General features: G+C 34.4%; 3 protein-coding genes and 1 long non-coding RNA gene across 9 annotated transcripts in view; 2 read left to right on the top strand and 2 right to left on the bottom strand.

Moving 5' to 3' along the window:
* Positions 1-845, bottom strand: part of LOC105430395 (A-type potassium channel modulatory protein KCNIP1) — a 50,509-nt gene extending 49,664 nt beyond the window's left edge. For all 3 annotated transcript variants that reach the window (XM_089076806.1, XM_089076804.1, XM_089076803.1), the window contains exon 1: positions 190-845. The gene's annotated coding sequence lies outside the window, so the exon portion shown is untranslated. The remainder of the gene's footprint in view (positions 1-189) is intronic.
* A 2,968-nt stretch (positions 846-3,813) lies between these two features.
* Positions 3,814-6,120, top strand: LOC105430396 (ADP-ribosylhydrolase ARH3). Of its 2 annotated transcripts, XM_089076797.1 has the most exons (7): positions 3,887-4,027; positions 4,149-4,270; positions 4,354-4,511; positions 4,773-4,994; positions 5,086-5,195; positions 5,407-5,617; positions 5,736-6,120. In XM_089076797.1, exons 3-7 carry the CDS (start codon positions 4,362-4,364, stop codon positions 5,910-5,912), a joined length of 870 nt encoding a protein of 289 aa, XP_088932923.1. In that variant the 5' UTR covers positions 3,887-4,027; positions 4,149-4,270; positions 4,354-4,361; the 3' UTR covers positions 5,913-6,120. The 2 variants fall into 2 exon arrangements, with proteins under 2 accessions (XP_011642242.2, XP_088932923.1); XM_011643940.2 differs by lacking the exon at positions 4,149-4,270 and having other exon boundaries at positions 3,814-4,027.
* Positions 6,121-6,248: 128 nt separating this feature from the next.
* Positions 6,249-26,080, bottom strand: axed (BTB/POZ domain-containing protein axundead). 3 transcript variants are annotated; one of them, XM_089076789.1, is made up of 6 exons: positions 25,521-26,080; positions 11,278-11,489; positions 10,722-10,894; positions 10,251-10,516; positions 9,087-9,481; positions 6,249-8,751 (listed from the first exon to the last, which is right to left on the bottom strand). In XM_089076789.1, exons 2-6 carry the CDS (start codon positions 11,350-11,352, stop codon positions 8,533-8,535), a joined length of 1,128 nt encoding a protein of 375 aa, XP_088932915.1. In that variant the 5' UTR covers positions 11,353-11,489; positions 25,521-26,080; the 3' UTR covers positions 6,249-8,532. The 3 variants fall into 3 exon arrangements, with proteins under 3 accessions (XP_088932915.1, XP_025074900.2, XP_011642244.2); XM_025219115.2 differs by lacking the exon at positions 25,521-26,080 and adding an exon at positions 19,503-22,895; XM_011643942.2 differs by lacking the exon at positions 25,521-26,080 and adding an exon at positions 12,787-13,006.
* LOC105430398 (uncharacterized) lies at positions 13,855-14,681 on the top strand. The gene is made up of 2 exons (XR_968197.2): positions 13,855-13,967; positions 14,075-14,681. It is a non-coding gene; the product is annotated as an uncharacterized LOC105430398 (long non-coding RNA).
* Positions 26,081-26,134: the final 54 nt, after the last annotated feature.

The raw sequence follows: 26,134 nt of genomic DNA, 5'->3' as shown, positions 1-26,134 counted from the left end.
AAACGTTTAATGCCCAATTAAAAATGTATCCATTATCGAATTCTTTTTTCATAAATTATATCGTGTGATTGTTAATATTAATATCGAATTCAAGACTCCTAAACTGAGACTTCAAAGCATTTTTATTTAAACGTACAACGTATCCCCCATCGAATTAGAGGTAAAGATTGCATTTTCGTGGATCATCACCTGTTAATAAAGGAGGCAGCGATAGAGATCGGCGATAATGAATTGCGGCGAGATTCGCGGGTGGCTTCTTACAGCGAATTTATTACGAGGGTTGGAGGCATGGTAGAAGGAATGGAAACGCGCGCGCCTATCCTATCGCGGATCTCCCGCTTGGTCCACGCGAGAGGATCGCGTCGACGGCGGCAGCGGTGGCGGTGGCGGTGGCGGCAGCGGTGGTGGCGGCGGTCCCGGGAGCGAGAGGCAGCGGCTCGCACGCGGCTGCATCAGCGGCGGCAGCGGCGACGGCGGCGGCTGTCGGCCCGAGCAGGTGGATCACTCGGCGACGCGGTTGACGACCCTCCCACCGTCGAGCGGAGAGACAGCGCGGCGACGAGACACGAGGAGGACGTCAACTTGCCGATCTCCATAACATGATCTCGTCGTATCGCTTCGTATCGTCGCGCCGGTCCTCAACATCGACGCGGACCAATCATTATCCGACGCGAGGAAGAGACAGAGAGAAAAAGGAAAACAAAGAGAAGGATGGAAAAAGATTGAAAGAACAATATTTCGATATCTCGCGAAGCACTGCCGGTCCACTCAGCCGGAGGATTGTGGGATTCGACGGCACGCGAGTCACAACAAAAATGTTCCGAACAGGTACGCGACCGGCGGTACACTGGCTGCCCGGGTAGAGCGCGCCTAGTAGACGGCGCCGCCGCTGATTGGCCGGACACCTCGACCAATCGCGAGGCGGCGGCACGCCGTATCACCGCGGCCGAGTACCGCCGGATCTTTCCGATCGCGAAGCTACCCTTAAGCCATCTGAAGATGGTGAAGTGCGTGCGAGGGTCGCGATTTCTTATGCGTGCCGTGCATAGAACGCTTAGAAGTCATCGAGTGTATAATGTCCGTACAGATAATTGCGAATGTGGGAAAACAAATAGACGAATTTTTTGCGAAAACTATATGCAAAGTATAAACTTTCCTTGGAGAATTAACGGATTTAATTCACGCAAATATGACGTAATCATGTGAACGTTGCGTGATGGAAAGCATTAATTCTGATAAATACCATATATCGCAAGCGCGGAAAGATTCCTTAATCAAGATTTGAAATTCGTACGCATGTAAATGGCACACTGATAAGATAAGCGAAATAAGCTGTACACGATGGACACTTTATCTCACTTATTGCAACTGCATTTATAGAAGTAAATTTTATGAATGCTGTAAGAATCCGTAGAAATTAAAATTTGTAAAATTAAAATTTATACAAACTACATCAAGTAGTATTCAAATAAATTCTACATGCGTATATAACATATTACAAGACTTATTAATATTATAATGATATATGGGGAAAATCAAATGAAATGACTAAATATGAAGGATCATATCGTTCCTAATTCTTCATGGCGATTTACAGCGTTCTCGTGTTCATTAGCGTGAGATAAATTGGAACGATATTTTTCCAGCGTAAATATCATCACTTAAAAGAAAGCTCCGCGCAACAGATGACCTTTAAGTATTTCATAAATTACGAAAGAACAAATTACAGCACCTCCTGCCATATCTTCATTGCGATAGAGCCTAGGAATTAGTTCACGTAATTAATTAACAGGAGATTACATCGGTGGCTCGACTAACCGTCGTTTCTCCTTTAAGCTCAAGCATGGCTTTAATGTTGGATCGATTAATAGCTTGTTTTCGGTCGAGTGAACATGCACGTCTTATTAGCAAAAAATGGTGATTATACAAATGTACATCGCGGTAATTTTATATTGAGCGTGGTTAAAGGCCGCCGATTAGAAAAACTTACGGATTCACGCCAGCAAGGAAAAATCGTATTTACTTAATCGAATTTGTATTGGTGTACACAGTGTTATTAATGTCTTGACACGTAAATTTATCGCAGAGTATCGGAGTGTGCATTTTTCGCGTGTATAAATGCCTAAATTCATATGTGAAGCATTAATAATTCCGTACACGCTGAAATTTTCTAACAATTTGAATTATAAAATTATTTATACAATTTATTATAAAAATATATAATATGATTATTATTAATTGTACAAATAAATAATTATTAAATATATAATAATATGATTATTATTAATTGTACAAATAAATAATTATTAAATATATAATAATATGATTATTATTACTTTAATTGTACAAATAAATAATTATTTATTTAACTTTATATTAAAAAACGATAAAAATTTCTATTTTTACGCGAGGCTATTAATATCTTGACATATGAACTTAGACGCTTATCAAAATATATGTAGAAAATACTTATAAAACTGAGAAAAAACAATCAATATATACACAAATGATATGTCATCGAGAAAAATAAATGCGTTTATAATTGTCACATATATAATTTTTTATTTCAGAAATATATTAATAAATTATACTTACTAAAGAGAAATCTGTATCATGTCGACTTTCTCCTTGTAATCATTAAATCTCCTTTGTGCACTAGCGCCGACTGAAAAAAATAGATGTAAACTAGTTACATAGTTACATTCATTTTCCTATACCACCGATAAATTGCTATTTGTTGCATACTTGTTATGTCTTGATACGAGATTATATGCTGTTGTTCGAAAACCGATACGTGAACGGCAACGCGGCAATTTTGAAAATTAACCACGCATACCATTATGAAATATTTGTCAATAATAATTATGGCTAGCACGGTTTCGTAATATTCTTTTTAATTTTTATACCATAAAAATGCGCTATTGTGTATGTAAAATCATGACGCAATCATTCACTCATAAGCACTCAAGACGCATTACTCATCGCGTCTATCACATTACGCCTTGAGATTTGATTAGCACTAGAGATTTGATTAACAAGTACTACAGATATATCAAACTCGACATTATTATCTTCAATGAGCGATAATTATCATCTTACAGTTAATTATCCTCTCGTGAGTGAGAGCCTGTAAATATAATGGAAAAATGTTTGTTTATCAAAACGATTATTTTGCGCGATTTAAATATCTTGCCTGATTAGATTTAACGCGCAATGATAACTCATTCATCAAAATTTAATATGGAAATTTGATAGCAGGATATTACTCTTCTCTTTTCCGTAATTTATTTTATTTAAAACGTAAATATTTATTATTTAAATGATAATAACAAATGGCTGGTTTTATAATTGACGTAATGATCTAGAAAGTTGTATTAGTTAATTATTATAACATTTGATAATGTGACATTATCAACGTTAGATTTCCTATAATTCGTTTTTCAATAATTTCTCAATTTTACAAAAATTTAAAAATTCTTCGACAAATTCGAACTCTTTAAATTCATAGGAAAAGATAAAAAATCAAGAATAATTAATTCAGTCACGCAATTTTACAGTTACAATTTAGTTTGAATAATTGTACATACATATGCAATGACTCTCATTGTCAGTTCGTTATGTTAGAGAGAAAAACAGAAAAAAACGATACAAAAAATTCAATTAAAACAAATAGAACTAATATTTCAGACCATATCCATTTTTGTAACCAACGTAATTTATTTAACTTTAATTTCAATTTAATTTTTAGTTTTTGCCTTTACTTTCACCCGCGTTCCAAAACTCATTGAGAAAAATGTCTCAATATTTATTGACAATCCTGTGCGTTTCAGTTATAGGTTAGGTTTTCGTGTGACATGATAAAAAATGGATACAGCATTACTGAAAAATAAATTTCGCGGTACGATGCTGGGCGTTTTAATCGGCGATTGCCTCGGAAGTCCATACGAAGGCTTAGAAAAATTATCGCGTCTCAAAAAGACCGTTTTGCAACGAAAGCACGATAAATTATGGGAAACAAAGTTTAGAGGTTAGATCACACAATAATTTTTATATTATTTAATACAGATAATATTTCACCAGTTCGTACATTTTATGTAAAAACTTTAATTTGATTTTTATATTAATTTGAAATATTTTACTTTTAATAGTACAAGTTACTCGTTGGTCCAATATGTTTATATTAGTTATATGTTATTATAATGTCTAAAGTACCAAAATTTCGCAGTTCTTTTAATATTAATCAAGAAATGTGATAAGTCTAAAATTTCCGGTGCGTGTTTTACATTGTATTCTTTATAGTAATTTAATAAATCACGATTTTTTTATATTAAGAGAATTCTCTTGATTGTACAGAACCTGTCATGACATACACAGATGATTCAGCAATGACACGTGCCTTAGCTGAGTCATTGATTGAGAAACGAGATTTGGATATTGTTGATGTAGCTCAACGATTTGCAAGAAGTTATTATGAAAATCCTGATCGTGGTTATGGAGCTGGTACTATCACTGTTAGTGTTTTACTAATTTTAAGAGATATATTTACTTAATATTACTCGTTACTTTTAATTCTTGAAAAAACCCACACATACACACACACACATATATATATATATATATATATATATATATATATATAATAAATCAGATTTCTTTACAAACAACAAAGTCTGCATATATTTTAAAAGATACTTTTATAATTTTTCTTTTCTTTTATAAACATAATTAAAACTTATGATAATTAATAACTAATTAATCTCTTATATATGTAGATACTTAAACAATGGAAGGAACATGTGGACGAAACAAATGTAAAAATCCCAGCAAAAAATCTATTTGATGGTTTAGGTTCTTATGGTAATGGCGGTGCAATGAAAATTGCACCTGTACCATTATTTGCTTACAACAATTATGATAAACTTTTACATTATGTTAAAGAAGTGACAAAGATTACACACACACACGAATTAGGAATAAACGGTGCTATTTTACAAGTACAAATCAATTTTTATCAAAAGAGAAAAATGATATTTAGTAACAATATATTTTATATTAGATATCTGACACAAAGATTTATTATCACAGGCTATAGCAATTCAACAGAGCCTACACTTAAATCCCAGCGAAGAATTGAATGTCTCCAATTTTGTTGACAATCTCATAAGTAAAATGGATAAGATTGGTGATGATTCAAGGTATATTTTATATTGTGATATATATATATATATATAATTAATAATAAATATATATAAATATAATTATATATATATAAATATAATTAATAATAAATAAATATAAATATAATATAATTATAGATAGATATATATATATATATATATATATATATATATATATATATATATAAAATTATATTTAAGCAAATATTAAATTATGCATAAATCATAGCCAATTATACAAAGAGCGACTAAGCATAGTAAAGAATCTAGTTTCCGAGGAAGGAGATGATCCTAATGAGGAAAGAGTAGTTCAAGAATTGGGTAATAGTATAAGAGCTTTGGAATCAGTTCCTACTGCGATCTTTTGCTTCCTAAGAGCACAGAGACGCATAAGAAGGATACGAACTGACAATCCTCTTAGAAGAGCAATTCAGTATGCGGTAAATTGTATAAGCTTCATGAAATTTATCATTTTATTTTTTATATAGAAAAGGGATTTTATATAAAAAAAATATTAAAAAATCATGTCTTTTAGTATCTTTGTCGTTGTTCTTGTAGATTACTTTGGGAGGTGATACAGATACAATTGCCAGTATGGCTGGTGCAATAGCAGGTGCATTCTATGGTTATGAAAAATTCAGCATACAACTTTTATCACATTGCGAAGAATGGGAGCTATTTCGTGAAATAGGCGATAAAATGCTGGATCTAGCAATGTCTCAAATAAATAAATAATGTATAAATAAATAAATAATATATATATATATATATATATATATATATATATATATATATGTGTAATGTATATATTGAAAATTATATATTATATGAAAGATTATGGAAAAATTTTTATAAAATAGTGTTTTTATATTAAATATTATTGTTATGATTATTGTACATTTAACAATTACAACTGATTAATAACAAGTATTAAGACAGAAAATTTTATATCTTTAGTATCTTTTTATGTTTCATTTACATCACTCTTTTATGGGTTTTATTCAATAATTTACTACTTTTAGGTGACATATTTTTTGCTAGATATCAATTTATAATTACAACACATTACTATTCATGTTCTGCTATCTCATTTTATTTTATATTTTCTTGTTCATATATCATTAATATATTTTGTTTTTAGTATACAAGGAATAAAGAATGCATTTAATAATTAATTTAATAAGAAATCTATTCAGGATATGCCAACAGAAATGTTCAGAATCTTGCAATAAATTTAGTATCTAAGTTCATCTAAGTTCATATTTTATAATATAATGGCAGAATCTGCTGACGGAATCTGATTATCGATGAAAATTGAAAACAATCTACCGTAAACAATAAAACAACAGATTCTGCTTGTTTTCCATAATCTGATATATTCTGTTAATAGATTCTGTTATATTTCTGCTGACAAAATTCGTAATAAATATCTTGCAAAATCTGTTCTGGCAGATTTGGCTAGCCGGATAAGTTATTTGGAAAACAAATCAGAATGACTAGTATTCATAATTCTTCGGAACACTATCGTTCATTACAAAACTGGATTCACATCGGTATAATCGCGCTTTCATTAAACTTAAAGTAAAAATAGAAAATAATATCATTATTTTATAAGTTTTGTTAAACAAAAATATATGGAGGAGGAGAAAAGACGTATTGGAAATCGCTTGAATGTTAGCGTTCCAATGAATTCCCTTCTCTTAATGTGATCACAGAGATTTTAAATATAAGTATGGCCGCGCGATCAGTCTCTATCAAAGCGCACGCTAAAAGTGTATGTTTTATTATAGATACGTCAATATCCAATTAAAAATAATAATGATATATGGCAACGATAGGTATATCATAAACAATGTCTCTTATATAAAATTATAAAAATGTATCAATTGTTTATTAATAAAAAACAATTGTGCTGTTTCTTCAATCACGTCACGTTTTTACTGCACATTTAAATATATTATTAATTTTTCAAAATTCGTTTTCCTGTCAAGTATCCAATCTATAATCACATTTTTTTATAATACAAATAGAATGTTTAGATAAAAATATGGAGACTTTAGATGAATAAGAAAAATAACATTTTTAAAAAATTACTTGTGGAGATGTCTAATAAATAAAATATTCGACACTCGATTCGACTTGTAAAATAATATATGTCCTTAAACGCGCCAATTCTAGGATTCTCAGCCATAGCTCTACATACTTATGTAAGATCACAAATAATTTAAAGATTATATACTCTGAACAGCAAATATGAACACAACGAAGACATTGCAATAACACTCAACAGGGCACATTCGTAGTACTTCGTACGCGTAGACTTCATACAAAGTTCTTTCGTACTCCCGTACATCCGATTTATAAAGAATCTTTGGAAAAAGCTCCTATAAAAAAGATTATAATACATAGACGTTAATAACTGGACCGTTAACAATTTATATTCGTTTATATTCGTGTAAGTAAAATCTTTTCTTTCTTGATTAGTCAAATTAAAGTCTTGAAGTCTCATTTCTTTGTAAAATTTATAAAACGTTGAAAAATGCATTCTCTCTCGTAACAACGAAAGTCTTGACTTCATCGATCATAGCGAAAGACTACTGTTGTAATAGCAACAGATCTTGCGCAAAGTTGCAAGCAAGAAGATAAAATATCTCCCAAAGCAACAAAACATGTGTAAAGTAACGAAATGTTTATAATATTAGTGGAAGTAGCGCATAACATAGTTCTAAATTTTTACGCGATGAACGAATTTTAACAAAAACAACACGCGTTTCCTAAAAGTAATATCTTACCGATAAAAGTCTGCCGGAAATCTAATATGCTTCTAAAAACGTTTAAAAATGTTCTCTTCAATATCTCAGTCTCTATTACCTTTAAAAATATTTGCTATATATATATATATCTCTCTCGATTTCAATATGTCTAGTCGGTGTAATCGCGTGGTATTCCGATGATAAAAATAACTGTCTTTTCGCATTTATTCGACCAAAAACGCCATTAGAACGAGGAACATTTAAAATATCTAAACTTTACTTAAATGTATAAGATATGCAATTATACTAAATATTTGGATTTAGTTGCAGATTTTAGTTGCAGATTGGATTTGATTATTATATGTAAATAAAAATTTATGTAGCATAGTTATTTTTTAGACAACTATTAAACGACTTTCAATTTTTTTTTAATCTCCATGGCGCTTTTAATTTCCATTTCACATTCTCGATTCCTCGGGCGAAAATTATGAAGCGAAAAGACAAAGCGATATAACAAAACGAAATATATTTTTCGGTGGGAAAATTTGGAAGTGCTGCGATTCCATGGTGCGGCATTTAATCATAATTCCATGGGTCAATGTTTAATCAAACACGCAGGCTAGAATTTGTACAAGGCAATTTCCTATTCTAGCGCATGTCCTCTGGCCTTGACTGGCACACTCTCTTCTTCTATTTTTCCGATTATCCTGTCGTTCTTTTTTGCCTGGCCTCAACATGTTGCACTCTTCATCTTCGCGTTTATAAGCAATCCTAGGTGTATTAGATAATCTGGATGGATGAACAGCTGCGGTACTTCGAAGCTGTGGATTTTGAAGGAAAATCTTTTATAATCACTTACTCCGATTTACCCATTGTTGTTATTAAACGCGAAATTAAGTAAAATTGGACGTACGAAAATAAATCAAAGAAATAAAATTTACTCGATAATTTTATATATTATTGTAAAATTCAAAAACTAAGCCTCGCACAAAATTTTAAAACAGAAAAATTCGTCTCAAATTCACCAGAAATGTATTATATATGTATTTTTTTGATCGTTTTAATTTACCCTACATTCATAATTATTAATATTTTTATGTTTCAAGCACTTTGAAAGCATAAGGCAAATTCCCGATTAAAATGTACAAACACTCACACTATCATTTTTCGAATTCTCAGGATGTCTGAGTATTTTAGAGACGATGTAGACACATTCCTCATTAGTCAGGATACCGCTCGCCATAGGACCACTGACAAATTCCCGGTCGTTCATAAGAAGATATCGCACGCTGAAGCAGACGTCGTCCGAGAGCACAACTCTTTTATTGACTGCCAAGGGTTCGACACCCTGTCTTCTACACTCGGCCGCAGCCCACCTGTCCAATGCGGAAAAGAGGATGCACTCACTGCTGAGATTTAGAGTATCACGACGTGCCAATTGTGCGATTTCCTGTGCACTGAGTTCCTCAAAACGCTCCTGATGCAGCACTCTTGCCGGATTCGAATCGATCACAGATAGGCACTTGAGCAGAAGTTCGGTGCACACGGCAGCTGCAACGTAAACGAAGATGTTAGGGCCGTTCCTCTTACATCTTAACACTAGAAGGGTCGGATTTGGCGACTCCTAAAAAGGAGTCGCCAAAGGAGTCAATTTGGCTCCAAGCATATTTTCTTCGTAAATAACAGAGAGAAAGAGACGAAAGGTAATATAGATAATTGTATTTAATGTTTTAAACAGAAATATCACTAATTTATTGAATTAAAAAACTGTTATTGTTATATTATATTGAATATTTTTAGTTTTTTGATGAAAGATTTTAAACGTGAAATATAACGCCGTTATGTACTACATGAATGCATACATGAAATGCATTTGTACATAATTCTCTTCACGCATTTATCGCACATAGATAGATACACATAAAAATATTTACGTATCTATTTAAAGTCAAAAAACTTGAAAATAAAGTTGTAAAATATATGCGAATGCAATATCAGATATAAGGGAGCCAAATTGGCTGCCTTAAGGATCAATGATCCTTCTAGATCATTGATCTTATATAAAAATTCAACCGTCTTATATAATTGAAAAATTTTTTTTTTTTACCAAAATTAAGAATATGAAAAATAATGAAAAGTCACGAGATCACGTAGAAACAAAGTTGAAAAAAGTTATAGGAGCTTGAATTTCGTGAGGAGTCAAATTGGCCTCCGATCCTTCCAGTGCTAAATATCATTGAGATATACTTCGATTTCAGTCGTTTTTTTCTTCGAGCATCGATCTATAAACTCCAAAATGTTTCATCCAAAGAAACCTTACCTATCACACTGGCGTCGTCCCCGGGCGATAGTGGTGTCGTCGGCGAATTTGGCGATCTGTCAAAAGCAGAATCTTCCTCTCGCAGATCATTCGCGTACAGACCGAGACCCTGATAAATCTCAAGTACAGTTGATGGTGTGAGGTGTTTCTCGAGATACGATACGGCGAGTCGCGCTAATCCAGGGCAAAGATACTGATGAGCAGCGTCGAGCGTAGCCCTAGCCGTCGACACCGAAATAAAATTGACGGGCTCGTCGTGAAGATATCTACGCAACGAGAGATAAGTTGTTAGAAACAAAATTCAAAAAAAGATCATCAATGATTCTAATTCCACCCTTAGCGTTACAATTTATTACAATTTATATTCCTAAAGGTTCATTTTTAAGGGAATTTCATTCATTTCTTGGTGTTTTTTAACAGACTATTCTATAAAAAAAAAAGAGTTGTATTTTCGCAGTGATGGTTTCTTACCTAAGAAAATGATCAAACGCCCGTTTATCAACGTGTTGCAATCGCAACAATGGCGGTGAATCTGTTAATGGTGGTGCGAGCGGACCTGTAAGCATCGCCTGAAACCATTCCGATCTTCTGGCCAGTCGGTCTCTTTCGACGCAATATGTCCATGAATCGCCGGGCAATCCAGCCTACGTTTTAAAATTTACAAATTATTATGTATTTTAACGAAAGTATCATGATAGAAGCTATAAAACTCTACAAAATTTAACTTTTTTTTATAAAAATATCCCACATTTTTGCGTGTACTTCTTGATGTGAAAATAAGGCAAAAATATGGTAAGATTTAAAACATCATTTATTTGCGAGAATTTAAATCTGACATTAAAATAATTTGTCAAATGTGAATTGATAAATTAACTTTTTTTTATCTGAATACTTATTAATTAATATTATATCAATATTTTTATAAATATTATATTATATTTATAAAGAAGTTTTGTATTGAATTTATACGTAAGATTACTTTCAACTTTATACCAAAGAAATATTTGCATTTATTTTTAGAGCATACCTCCAGCATCACAATATTTTGACGATTTGCGATTTGTAAATCACTCTCAGGTGCCATAAGAGGGATTCGAGACATATCTACTTGAAAATCCTTATATAAAGTTTTTATAGTCAAGGGTGAGATTAAAATTTTGGAGTAAATTTTGTTTCGTAGTCCTTGAGATTTTTCGCGCCACTTCTCAGTCAGGATATGAGAGAATTTTGAGTTTCCACCTGTATAATAATAAATAAAATTCTATTTAGAAAATATTTTATAATTATTCAAAAATCTATGTAAAGTAAAAAATTACGTGAATATTATTTTTATCTAAGTAAATGCGTAACGTATTGCCGTGCCGCACTTTTCAGAAACATACATCAGTATTATGAATAACGAGTTCATTTTTGTATTTTTACGGAAAGATTTTTTTGCGATGGCACTGCCCGTGATTCACGGAATCATTATCTCACGGGCGGGTTTGATATTTTTGTACGTTTATCGATCATTACCGTTTACTTTATATCGACTGCTGTGCCAATGTTATGAGAAGCACAGTATCTAATTCATACATGGGTTTTCCAATATTTGCAGAAGATACGACTTTATTTCAATTAGTTATTGACTTTTTTATATTAGAATCAGATAACGCAACGTGTACAAATGTTTCTGAGAAATATATATATAATTAAACAATATAATTGAACAATATAAGCATTGTTCTTGAAATTCAGAAAAATAAAAATTATTCGACACGAAGACCCAGTCTGCCGATGGAAGCCATCTATTGTCTGTTTGTTTGAAGAATATAATTGAATTATAGGATGATTACTAATAATAGCACCCAGTTCTTTCAACAAGATTTTTATAAAAGAAATTCTCAATAGACTGCAAATAGAAATTGTGTAAGATATTTCTGTGTAATCTCTAAAAACAAAATTATAAGATCGTCCCGCAATATGGAATAGATGCATATCAATGTGGAAGGTATACTAATGATATTGATATCGATACTAATATGATGATTGCCATTAACATGAGTGAGATGCCGCTTTATTGACAAAACAGCGACTGTTTGTTAGCAACCGTGTACGCTTAGCTATAGCTCATAACATTAAATTTGACAAAAATGTTTCTAACGGATATCATAATGTCACTGATCTGAAATTAATCTTGAATTTGATTATATTCAATATTAAAATTAATTAAATAAAATTATCAGAATTAAATTTGCAAACTTTTATTTTGCAAGTCTCATTATCAAGTGATAAATATATTACAGCAATTTTAAAAGGAGAAACATGATTTGTAGAAAAAAAAAACCAAAGAAAAGACGTGTAACGCGAATTTATCCTTTTTTTTTTCAGTTTTTTAAAACTACGTTTTTTTCTGTACATTTTCCCATAGTTTTCACTTTCTTATATATTTCCTAATTTAAATCCCGATTATATTCTCGTTTTATTTCGAGTATATATTTGTGAAACACACCGCAACTAACAGGAATAAAATCGAATAATACTACTAATTACTCACCATTTTGAATACAATTCATCTCGACAAAGTCTTCAATTTTTTTGTACACTATTATACCGGTTTCAAGCGAATTATATTTTATCAATTATTATTACTTTCCTAGAAATAATATTAATCTTACGTTATAAGACCTCTACACTACTTCACGACATTCGGGAAACTATCGAGATGTACATATATTTGTAACACGTTTGCCGATACATATTTTGTTTATTTATCATTGACGGGCAGAATGAGGACATAGAATCGGCGTAGAGGCCTCAGAGAAGACAGTCTTTTCGAAGCGAGAAGTCTCGCTAGACTGACAAATCGATCGGCCTCGTGCCTGCACCATGAATGACTCAGATCTTCTCAGGGGAATCGGTTAATGTAAATGCGTGCGCTTACGTTTCATCGACTGCACAATTGTTTATAAACATTGTCGATCGAGCGGGAGGGAGCGCTTTAAGGACGTTGAGGAATGTTCGTGCTCCGCAAAGAGGGGCCTTATCGATACTCCGAAGCTGTGGGACTGTTAGGAATCGGGGGACAGGAAAGGAGTCTGTTTATCCGTTCCGAAACTCGAATCCAGTGTCGAAGAATGCAACATTGATGGCGCGACATCGACTAATCGTTCAAAGTCTCTCTTGAGTGAACGATAAACGATAAACTCGACTCGAAACCGACTAAAACCTTTTCGGAATCATTCCCCGCCATAAAAGTTCCTTTCTTCTTGAGAATTTTTTACATAGAAAATATTCGCTATATTATTCGAATTCCGCTAACTAAAATTATTTTTTTCAATGAGATTTTTTCGAGCGGAACAAAAACTGTGGAATAATCTTTTCTTCTTTTCTAAAAATTAATATCGTGCGTATGACAAGGTCGGTGTCAATGCCGTTACGTGTGACAATACAATTGCAAGAAACAAGCGCGCTCTTTTATACCGCCGCTCCGTAGATTTCCGGTCGGGAGTATACAATTCTGTCGCGAAGAACGCGGATACACGCGATCGTCCGCGGGAATCGAAAGGTGTTAATTCTCGAACGACGGGCAAAGACGATCGTGGTTCGAATGAGTGATTGCCGCGTGTTAAACGAACGCGATCAAGCCGGTCTCTTCGGCGATGCGAGATACGGGAAGGCTCTAATTATATTCAGAACGGTCGTGAATGAGTCCGTTTGAAAAGTCGGAATCGCAAGGTCGGTTCCGGTTCACAATGCAAAAATACATTACAATATCATTAATATCATTATTAACGGCAGTTTTTTTTTCCCTCTCTCGAGATGAAAATTCCTTTCTTGCGTAGAAAATTTTCCGCGCTTCGAGCAAATTGTTGGATGAGCTAGATTTGCACGCAACAGGAGGATTTGCGTGCAAATCGAGAACGAGCGATGGAATGAATATTTATATCCCGAATTTTCAAGAGAGGGAGAGGTGAAACGCCAAGCACCATCATACCTAGAAATATGCGAGGAAACGCAGTGAGTCACTGAGTATGTATCTCTGCTGTATGTTACATCGCGAATTATAGTGAATGTCCCAAGTGCTGCATCAATAAAGATATTTCACATTTTGCAGATCGTGCATTAAACGTGACACATTTCACGATATTAGCGGTGGCAATAATTTATGGCAAAGCAGAGCATCAAGTATGTACCGTATTATTAAACGTCGCTCCGCTACGGGAATATCAATGTACGTGTGTGTTTATAGCTGAGGAGTGGCTCATTGAAACGATCGTCACGAGTACTCGTAAACATTACTGATTGTGCGTATTAACTGCGCTAAATGTTATACCGCATATGAAGAAAAATTGTACTAATATAAAAATGTTAAAAAAAAAAAAACAGTTAGATATGTATATAAAAACAATAGTGACTTATTAATAAATAAACTGATTGACTTGTCGTAAATACACTATTCATTAAAAAATACAATGCAATAAGATATAATTAAAATATTAATGCTAAATTTAAAATCTTGAAAAATATTTCATTACTCAAGTACAAAAGTAAAATTATTTCAATTATGAAAGATTCGATAAATGTTATAAGTTTTCGCGTGCTGTTAATGATTTACTTAATATTACATATTATAATAAGGAAAAATTAAATGTAACTCGAATATATTATTTACAAAATTTTGAGATAGCACTATTATATTTGCTAATATAATCTATTTCAAGTATGGAATATACCGCGTATATACCGCGTAAAATCTTCGTCGATAATCTCAATATCATCAGGTTTCAGCTTCATGAAACAAACAAGCTTGCGAATACCATGGATGTTTAGTGAATCACGGTTTTGCTAAAATTAGAGCTACGAGAGTCCATACACGAGTGTTGAACGTCGAGACGCTCGATGGGATGGGAAGCGAAGTAATTCGAAAGAAAATCATTTTTACGGAGAGAAAGGGAGCAACGTATAATTCGAGCACAGCGTGAAATTCAAGGAAAATGAATAGAAGCATAATTACACAACTGCGACGACCGCATCGCATTCTTCGCTACAAAATTCGGCGAGACTTGTTTTGCAACGTGGAGACACGTGCGGCAGAATAATCTGAAAGGAGCTGGTTTTTCAAACCGGAAGAGAAGACAAGAGAGAATAGAGCAAATGGAATTCCAAGAAAATGAACAAGGCACAATTATATAATCGTAAGATATGCGCATGGGCCATTCGTATGCCTCTCTGCAAAATACATTCAAAAATTCACGGCAAAAGCTTTTGTTTTACAACGGAGACGCGTGGTTAGAATTTAATGGAATTTAGCGCAACTACAGCGGCACAGGATTAATGCGAACTGACAGCTACGCGAATAATGATAATTAACTTGAACGAGTACCCGCTCGGCCTTTTAATCCAATTAAAATTAATGCTTCCATTCCAGACGCGCGCCCGCATTTCAGCGAGATGTATCGGTGCGATGAACGAAAGAGGGTCGAAAATACTGGGCGCTTCTTTTGAGTTATTATTTTCGTATTGCATCGGTACTATTATATATCGCATTAACGTCAATCCAATCTGTATCTGTTATAATATTTCCAAACGTCCTATATAAATAATAACAGATATTTAAGAAAATTAAAAGAAGATTTGAGGATTGAGCACTAGCATTCTTTGAGAAATTGAAATATCTCAATCTTTTATTTTAAAATACGACAATTTATATTGTTAATTTTTTTTTTCATCTATATGGCATGAATTTATTTAAAAAAATCTTTAGGACTAGTAACGTTTACTATTAATAAATTTTTTTTAATAAATTTTCTATGGAATCGTGTATTATTACATAGAACTCAAAGCATTCAAATGCGAAATGAATCATGAATGACTTAGGAAAAGAAATTAATTACGCTTTAGTCCTTGTCGCGATTATGTAATGCGACCATCGGGGTTCGCCAATTGATTCAATCGAGAAAAAGATGTGGAAAAGGCTTCCCCTGTACTTAAATCCGCCCGCATATATGATGACCATTTCTTTTCGAATGAATGCAATGCCAAAAGAATAACTACCATCTTCACAAATGCTCGTTATAACGAACTCGATATGTTGATTAAAATATCTTTTAAATAATTCAATTTAGCAAGCATTATATGTCGTCTAAATTTCGAACTTTTTTATCTGCACATAGAATTCATATATCTTGACTCGTCAGTCAATCATTTTCATCAACTCTAGTAATCCTGACAGTAAAAGTAAATTAAAAAAATCGATATGTAGAACTAAGATACAAAAGAAATATTGAATTAATATATTCTATTAAATTCTATTGAATAAACGAATGTTTACATTATATATATATATATATATATATATATATATATATATAATAATTACGTAAATATATAAATATAAATATATGTCACATAATAATTACATAAATCTAAAAAATATACATATACTACACATATCTGGAATCTTTAATCCGACTTTTTGCCTCTCTTTCGTCAAGCTCTAATAATTTCAATATATAATCGTAATACTAAACGTGCTGAAATAGGACGGAGAAACGGAGAAAAGAGCGGACGCGTGCGCAAAAACGGTGAATTGAAACGAATGGATCGAACATATGTCCATGACGGGCCTTAAGCTGATAATGACCTCTTCCTTGATCGATTTTGTAAAAAGATGAAGTCGACTTCACTTCATAGTCTTAGATTTCTTTTTTGTAATGATTTATGTGCAACGTCTCAAGAATAATGTAACTTTAAATTAAGGAAAGTATCTATCTTTTCTCTCCGTAAAAATTTAACTTTTTAATTGTTAATTATTTAATATTTAAAGAGAAAGTTATTTTTGAAAAATCGTTACTCATTACTTATTGAAAAAAGTAACTCGTTACCATTACCATTGCTCGAGAAATAACAAATTATTGCAATTTCTATTATTTATTTCACCAAATTTTGAAGATCTTTTTTTTTAAAATTCGCTTGTTGCAGTTCTATGTATGTATGAAACCTAATAATTAACCTAATAATTAAACATATGCAAAGTAACTATTATAACTAAGATTATATTCTAAGATTATATTCATCATCATTATCCAATAAATATAATTGCGTTGTTACTAAAACGATACAACGTCGTTATACGTTATCGAAAAAAAGTATTTGTAACGATAACGATATAACAAATAACGCGTTACGTCCCAACCCTTAATATCCAATATGATTGAAATGTCTGACATTAATTATGTTAAAATCCAACTGTTAAAATCCAACTCGTTCAACAAGTACTTAATAAATCATTTCATTAAAAAGATGCAAGTTACAAAGTGTGAAATGGAACTTTCGGGTCTATTCCCAAGAAAGAAATCGTCATTTTCAGATTGTGAAAAGGTGCTTTCATGCTTAGGTGCTCGTTCACACTTCACAGCTTTACTTCGTATTCGCTCTCAGACACGGCTTCATACGAATTGAACGCGTGGCGCACGAAGCTACGAAGACAGCGCTATTATACTTCGCTCCGAAATCATTGTATGGCGACAAACGTACGTTTCCGTATGTACCGTAGTTAACGGGATGACGGACTGTCGTTTATATATGGCCGACAAAAAAAAATGTTCCATATTACGGCGCTACGCTCGTCGCAACTGCAGACATCGCGTTGCGACGAAACAATCGAGCCGCGAAGGTTCTCCTCGCGCGCAATTAGAGGAGCGCCGTAAAGTCGGCATTTACGAGCGTGTTCCGCGGCGCGCGTATGCAAACGTCTATTAATAATAATTCGATCTCTCTCTCGCGTGTTGCGCGGAGCGCAGGCATGATCGATCGGTCGCATCATCCCGAGGGCGACGCGACGGCGCGCGCGAGGGGGAAGGACGGTCTGCCGAGGACGGCCTGGCGAAAAGGATCGGGGGACGACAATGCAGAAACGTGCGAATTGAATCGCCATACGTGGCACCGCGCGACGACGCAGCTGCATGCCCTCACAATGGCGAATGTGCGAAAAAATACTCCACGCGTCGAGATGGTGGAGACACCGACGTCGTGGTTCCGATCGCCGATGGAAACCTTGGCGCGGTCGTCGTGTCGGCGTGGTAATCGCGCTTGAATTCAGGAAAACGGATATCGCGCGCCTGTAAATATTTATCAATAGCGCATCGGGTCTTTTAGCGACCGCTCTTCTCGCGAGAGACTTCGAGAACTTCGCCGAGCGGATGACGAGGAGGAGGAAACGCGCTGGGACGGAATAATGCCAAGAGACGCAACGGAACCGTGTGAACTATGCTGTATTATTTTGAGAGCGAAAAGAGAGCGAATGCGATAACTGGATTTATTCAATTATACGGAAAGAACAGATTTTGCTGAAGTATCTAAAAATATCAGTCAGATACAGACCTGCAAATAATTTTGTTGAGTCATCATCAAAATAATCATGTAGAACAACATGTAGTTCAAATTGATCGCTAAAATATCGCATAATTTTTTGCAATGTTATCATCGTGTTTAAGGATCCTATATAATTATTTTATATGGTCCAGCAAAGTTATTTTCAAGTCTGTATCTGAGCGAATCTTTTTGATGACACTTCAGCAAATCATTCTTTTTGTGTAAAAAAGACATAAAAGATTACATATAATTTTTCGATCTATTATGATTATATTTAATTTATATTATAAAAATATTTAAAAGACTGATATGAATATTAATTTTTTCAGTAAAATTTTTACTTTGATCAATTATTAAGAATTTTTCTCAATCAAAAAGGTGAATGACGAAAAAAAGATATTTATAATTTCAAGGTTGAAATCTTTTCGAATGCTATAAATCTATTTTTCTGCTTTAACTACACTTTCCGTGACACGATTTTTTTAAAATTTTCTCAACTTTTATTTTACTGCTAAAAATCGCTGCACATAGTAAAATCAATTTCTCGTCTATTTCGCCGAATGTTGTCCCAGTTATTAACTCCTAAGTAAGCAAAATATTATCAGTGTGCTAGCAGATTGATAACAGATTAGATATTTCAATAGACTGACATCAGTTGCAGTGAGTTTTGTATTTTATCAGAATTTACTAGTCTGTGTGTGACAACAGATCGGCAGAGTAGAAATTAAACAAAATGAAACGTTTTATTTAAAATGCGATTAAAATGGCGGTTTCCATCGCCAATCTGCCATCGCAGATTCGGTTATATTTCCTCTGCGGCGTTTCGAAAATACTTGCGACCGATGCTCCGTGAAACTTTCACTTTTTGATTTAGATTTGATTGTCCGAGAAACTTGCCTCTGTTTGATACGCGGCTCCTCTTCGCGCGGTCCCCATTGTCGATCAACAACCGCGTGGCCGTGTCGCAATCGCTGTCGCCACGCGTCTTCGCGCACTTCTTACGGAGGAGGAATGCACGTAACTTTTCCATCGAGCTGCACTGTACGTAACTAATTTCCGGAGATCGCGCGATCGAGGTCGATCTTAATAATGACGATGATCTAGTCCCGAGCGAAACCACCTCGGAAGAGAGGAAGAGATATAGATCGAGCTACACCGGCGAACGACAATCGACGAGTGAACCGATCGCGGATAAGACGCCGCGCTTTTGTCGTTTCAAAATGACGCGATATAGCCGGTATATCCGATATATACTTGCGAAATAAATGACATCACGTGATACATCATCTTGCCGATGCGCTCCTACTCCAGCTTCCTTTCCTTCCCCGTCGTCTTTCCCCCCGCGCGAAGAAAACTCGCGTTCGACCTAGAAAAATACGCAGCACCGAATAACTCTCGAATAAACGACTCCATCGACATTTTTCCCCGTCATCGTTCGAAGATAGGAAACGCGTAAACGAATGAACGGGATACAATGAGAGGAACAGAGATAGATAAAAGAAGAGAGAGGAGAGAGATGAGCGGAAGTTAGATAGAGAGATCCTGAAAATGGAAGAAAACCGAAGCGGCCGGAATATGCTTTTGCAAGACCGGAAAATTTGCCTCATTGCAAATTTTTCCATGATGATTAATTCGATATAATTGTCCGCATCGTGCATCACTAGCCGATTTAATTCTTGCTATAACAATATATATTATAACGGGGTAATAAAGTAACAATTACCGGTATATTTATTCGTGTCTACTCTGTCACAGTAAGTTATAAGTTGTGTAATTAAAACGTAATTTTCTATAAAGTTATGAAAAAAATGTAATTTTGTTTGTAAATTAATTGTATCCCTGTATTTTTCAATTCCTTTCATTCAAAACAGGATTGTAAATATCGATCGACGGTTAAAGATTTAATTCGATTCTTTCCGCCTGGTCGCGGGAAAGCTTCAAATTAATGCTATATGGTATGCTTCAAATACCAATACTAATCCAATAGCATACGATCGTTACTTTGCGATTATTACTGCTCGCAAACCGCGTCACATGTCATTTTAATACCACCTGAGTCCGTGACTCACGTGTATTGCCGGGAAGCGCGTGAATACTTAAGACTCGAGTACGATCGCACGGTCAAAAGTGGAGTAAGGCCGCGCGGCATCAATTTACGAGGGAAGAGCAAACGCTTTCCGCGATAGCGGACATTTCCCATTTTCCGAATGTTTCGCATTCGATAACCGATGAAAATTACCTGTGGCTTTATCTGCAACGATAATTTCGCGAGGCCATGAATAATTATCGCGCACATCGAAAGACGACGGCACCCGTCGTTGTCGCCATAATTGTAAAACAAACATGCGAAAAGACAGGCGCGTTCCGCTGCGCGACGCAATTTCTAGCGTGCAATGATTACAAACTATGCTACTTAACGTTTACATCGTTTATATCCATCGTTCGTTTCCACATTTTGTATCGTTATTTTTACCCGAGCAGCGCTAATTTTTCAAATTGGCGGACAATATTACGACAAATTATGAAATGCGATCGATATCTTCGAAAAACGTCCGCATGCTCTTATCAGATACTTAAAGTTGTAAACATTAGTCTCAGATCAATATCGGATATAGTAAGTGGATGATGAAATCGTTAGAGAAATTATCTGTTGGAAAACCCTTAAGAAAATGCATGATACGTTCTATCTCTAAATAATAATCGTTTAACACATCTAACGCAATATTTTGACATATTATACTTCGCAGCTGCAAAGCTGCGCGATACAGCTAGCAAGGTTATAACAATAGCATCTGGTTGTACAAAGTGTGACGATTTATCCGTCGGTATCTCACACACGCGCGCGCGTTGTTTATACGTCGAGAACGACGAGATCGGGCAAAAGTGTGTTCTTATGCTGAATCGCTATTAATCGGGATTTTATTGTTTACCGTACGCGGATGAATCAAGTTGCCGAAGCGGCTCGTATGTCTCCCGCTCGAGCACGCAATGCCCGGTGCATAAACTTATTACTCACACGCGCACGTGTCCACGGAATACGTTACCGAACATTGCTATAAATATTACGCGGCAACGTACCCACGAATTAAATCAGCACGTCAGACACGATCGTGGCTGATAGCCACGTTATTCTCGCTCGATATCGAGCGGAGTAAGGCCGCAGATTGCAAATTGCATTCCTATTCTTACGATGAATATCGAATATCGCAAAGAAAACAAAAATTTTTATATTTCATAATTTCTTCGATCGACTCGTCATGGAATCTGACTGCGCGCTAATTCGATCAATAGGACGAACGTTTTAATTATAATCTTGTAAAAATGTCTTTTGTTTGCCATGTGTCCGTGTTAAAAGAAGAATATATTTACTGTGGAATATTATACTAGCACTATTATTTCTATTGAATTAAAAATTAAAACAAATATACGATATACTTGTTTCTCTCTTTTAAAAAACTTTTCGAAAAATTCGATAAAAATTCGATTATTCAACGAAATGATCGACGATGTAAACGCAATGTAAACCAATAATTTAATCAATACGTAAAACAGACATCAATTCATATTATTTATGTCTTTTTAAAGCACGCGTCGTGATACCATATATATATTATTATTATATAGCAGAGCGCGACATGCACGCGCAATCGATGTACGAGACAAAAATTCATGAGATGCATTATTGATCGCTTCTAGGAAAGATTTACGTTCGCGATCGTCGGAGATTCATTCATCTGTACGGGAGATACGGCGCTCAAGTGCGACAAGGAGAGAACGACGCGCTCCGCGTCGAGCACGTTATAATAATTATAATAATAATCGCCTACGGTAAAATAACGCGACAATCACCGCGACTCACCCATGACTCGCTCCTGTCCAAGCCGATTTGCCTCAAACATGTTGTTCAATGTTTAAACGTTCCTCCAGCGCTTAAACGGCGCGCTCGATAAATTTTTCATAATCTGACTCACACCTCTTTAGCGGGAGATCGTGCGTGACGCTCTGAGAAAACACTACGATCCACGCGAACGCGTGTCGGGTTACACGAGTCAGTTTTCTAGAACTATGTCGGACTTGTGTGCGATTTCCGCGCTTGACAATTTTGCATTATAGAAATCAGACATATGCATTATAGACATCAGACCCGCGAGCAAATCTCAGGACGAAAAAGATACACCGCCTATGAAAGATATGGTCAATCATCTCATTGTGAGATAAGGCTAATTTTTTCAGTCCTCACTCAAAATATTCGATGAAGTTAGATGAATTGATCGATATTAATTTAATTGATGCAATCTAGGGAGATTCAGAGAATTAAAAAAAAATTTGATAAAGTGAGGTGAAATCGAGATAATTAAATTGTATTTTTGCAAGTAAAATCTAAAATTATTTAAATAATTTGCGTGTAATAAATAAATGAAAGAGAGAAAAATAGCACATTATTAATTATTATAATTATTACTAAAATAATCATATTTTAGATTGTCAGGCAATGTGTATATTTGGAAAAAAAATTTGTAAAAAAGTATATCTCTCAAATTAATTAGAGAAAATAAATTCTTGTAAGAATTCTGTTAGGATCTGTTTGAAATAAAATATTTTTTTTTTCTTTCAAATTTAATTTAATTTAATTTAATAATATTTTTCTCTGGAATTTAATAATTTTATCTGTTAATGACTGGTAATATATTAATTAAAATCTCTTTTCTTTGGAATAAAATATTTTTTAGAGCTTTTTGATTTACTGATCCAAACAATATATATAATAATTCGAACAGAAGAGTGGGCTTAATTATAATTTTAATAAATGTTTAATAAATTAATCTATAAATCGTATATTAGTCTTTTAATTTATTCTCATTATATGATAAAATCGCATTCAAAAAATTTTTAACTAACGTGTAACGTGTAATCCTGTCGGATAAAAGGCACGCAATAATTTTGCGAATGATTTCCTCTCACCATTAAAGATGGCCGCTCTGGAACGACGACGTGATCAATACTTCCCTTTCGTGTACAGTTTGTAGCATACAATTCGTGGTAGGTATCTATATTCTCTGCCATATACATATATACACGTAGTAACTTGCCCTCACTCGGAGGAGGGAAAGAGAATTTACGCCCCGTCGCCAGCCAGATCTACCCCGATATCGAAAAGCCACGTAACGATTTTATTACTTTCACAAGCACCGCGCAGGCTTCACCGAGTTCCATCGTGCGTCTTCGCAACAACCGGAACAACTATTTGCATTGCATTATATAGCACTTCTTCAGATTTCAGATTGCCCCAGCACCCAGTCATTTCGAAATAATAACATAAATTAATCAGAGTATTCACAACGCAAATAACGCAAGTCTGTAATTTTGGAGCTTAGATTTAAAACATAATACAACTTTTATGAATTTATTGGATAATCACATACTTAACTTTTATGATTGCCATCTTTGATTTCCAGTTTTAACAATTACAAAGATGCAAGTATTTGAAAAGGGTACTTAGAATTTGTTGAACTTATATTTATGAAAAAGGTGCCAGCTTCTTTTATCGAAATTCAAATCCATTGAACATCAAACAATTTTTTAGACTTCGGAAAGTATCATTATCATGTGTTTTGATTCTTAAGAATGCCACATGGAAATCAATACTTTACGTTTCTCTAGTGTTGAGAATATCGCGTAATTTGCATGCGATACGATTTTCTGCGAATGATCAACATTGGAATCGATAGCATCGGTAAACTCGGAGAAAGAATGTTGCGAGTTGAAGAAAGATTTAAGACGATAATGTTATACTAATTAATAATCAAAAAATTATTTTAAAAATTCCTCATGTTCTTTCTTTAATTTACTCTAACTTTTTATAAATTTAAATGTAAATTGATAATTATATACATAATTATATATATAATTTACGTATATAGAAAAATTTGGTAAATTTAATGAATCATTCGCCTACGATTATAAGATAGAAATTATAATGACTTCGATATTATTGTTAAAAAGAGCCTAAATTTTAATTTTATTAAAATATTATTTCTTCTTTGCAATTTTCGCTCTTTTAATCATTTAGTTTTCTTCTGTGGTGGCTTTTTTTTAATTTAGTTTATGTGTTCACGATGTGTCGGAATGAAAATACGACGGACAATTAACGTAGACTTTAAGGATAATTATCTGCAATTAAACGATCTGTGTTTTCTCGGTCGTCAGCCCGTGAAGATAATCGCGCGAAAGCAAACGTTTATTCGTACCGTTGCTGGGCTTTTGGCGCTGCCGTTTCATGTATGCCGAAATTTACAATATTTTCACAGGCATAAACGTGACTGCATGTTTCGTTTCAAACCCGATAAACATTGCTCCGATAGCACTGGGCTACTAAGAAAACTGTAAAAAGTCGAAATCGTGACTGTAGGAGTCGTTCTTGCCGAAGAACTTGCGGAAATAGTGTTAAAAACGCGATAGCGCTTTATGTATATTCAGTCGAATATGTATGCGTTTCTTGACCTCTAAGCATAGCATTTAGTGCAAAAATAACATTTAGCTAGATAAAAATTCTAACTTCGATCCGACGAAGAAGCGGTTAATTATTGTATTAACCGGAATCGTATTAACAGGAATCCGGCATTTCCGGCAAAAGTTGTAAAATAATTACGAACATGGATCATCTGCTTAATTTTAATGATAAATCCAAAATTGTGCTCTTTGCAGAAAAAAAGATTCTTTTAAAACGATTTCTTATTGCAATTTTTCAATATTTTTCAAAATTTTTATATTTTTAAAATTATCTGAATATATAACGCTTTGTTTTGACGATTAAATATCTCGTATTAGACTTTTGGAAACTCAAACAATCATGTCTGTGTCGAAAAGAACTCCCTGTCCCTGTTTTTTCCAAAATCTACAAATTTGATCGATTACCTTGTTCTTCGTTTTCCTAAACTGCTGCCCTTAGCAATGTCTCCTTGTACTCGCATCGATCAATCGAAAGACACATTTAAATTTAATTTGACGATCGATCAACAGCTGATAAACTTGATAAACTTCACTTCTTCATTAGACATCCCACGCATACGATTTTTACACGTGCGCGCGCACATACACACACACACACACACACACACACACACACGCACACACACATACACACACTTGATTCAAAAGGAACGATTCTTCTGTCATACGTTTATTTCAAAGTTTAAAAAATTCTTCATAACACTATCTATCTCGATCTCCACGTGAATCGCGTGAATCGCGTGAAATCTTCGTGCGCGCCGCAAAGTGTCCAGACACCACCGAGATGACAGAGACGCGGATTCTCTTCGTGGATATTTAATTTCTTCGTTCGTCAGGTGCGCGCACACACACTGACAAGTATCGAGAGATGTTTCTTTTTCTTTTTCCAGCACGTTCCCGCGCCCGTGAGGAGCAACGTGCGCTTTGGCCGATGACCGGCCCTGCAATGAGCATACATATAATTCGCACGAAGGAACCGATGCCCCAGGCGTATCACCGTCTATACATAGCGCGGTACG

Source organism: Pogonomyrmex barbatus, unplaced genomic scaffold, assembly GCF_055798465.1.
Source record: "Pogonomyrmex barbatus isolate J1 unplaced genomic scaffold, ASM5579846v1 scaffold2, whole genome shotgun sequence".
In the NCBI taxonomy this organism is placed as follows: domain Eukaryota; kingdom Metazoa; phylum Arthropoda; class Insecta; order Hymenoptera; family Formicidae; genus Pogonomyrmex; species Pogonomyrmex barbatus.
Note: the sequence above shows the minus strand (reverse complement) of the source record. Positions and strands in the feature narration are given on the sequence as shown.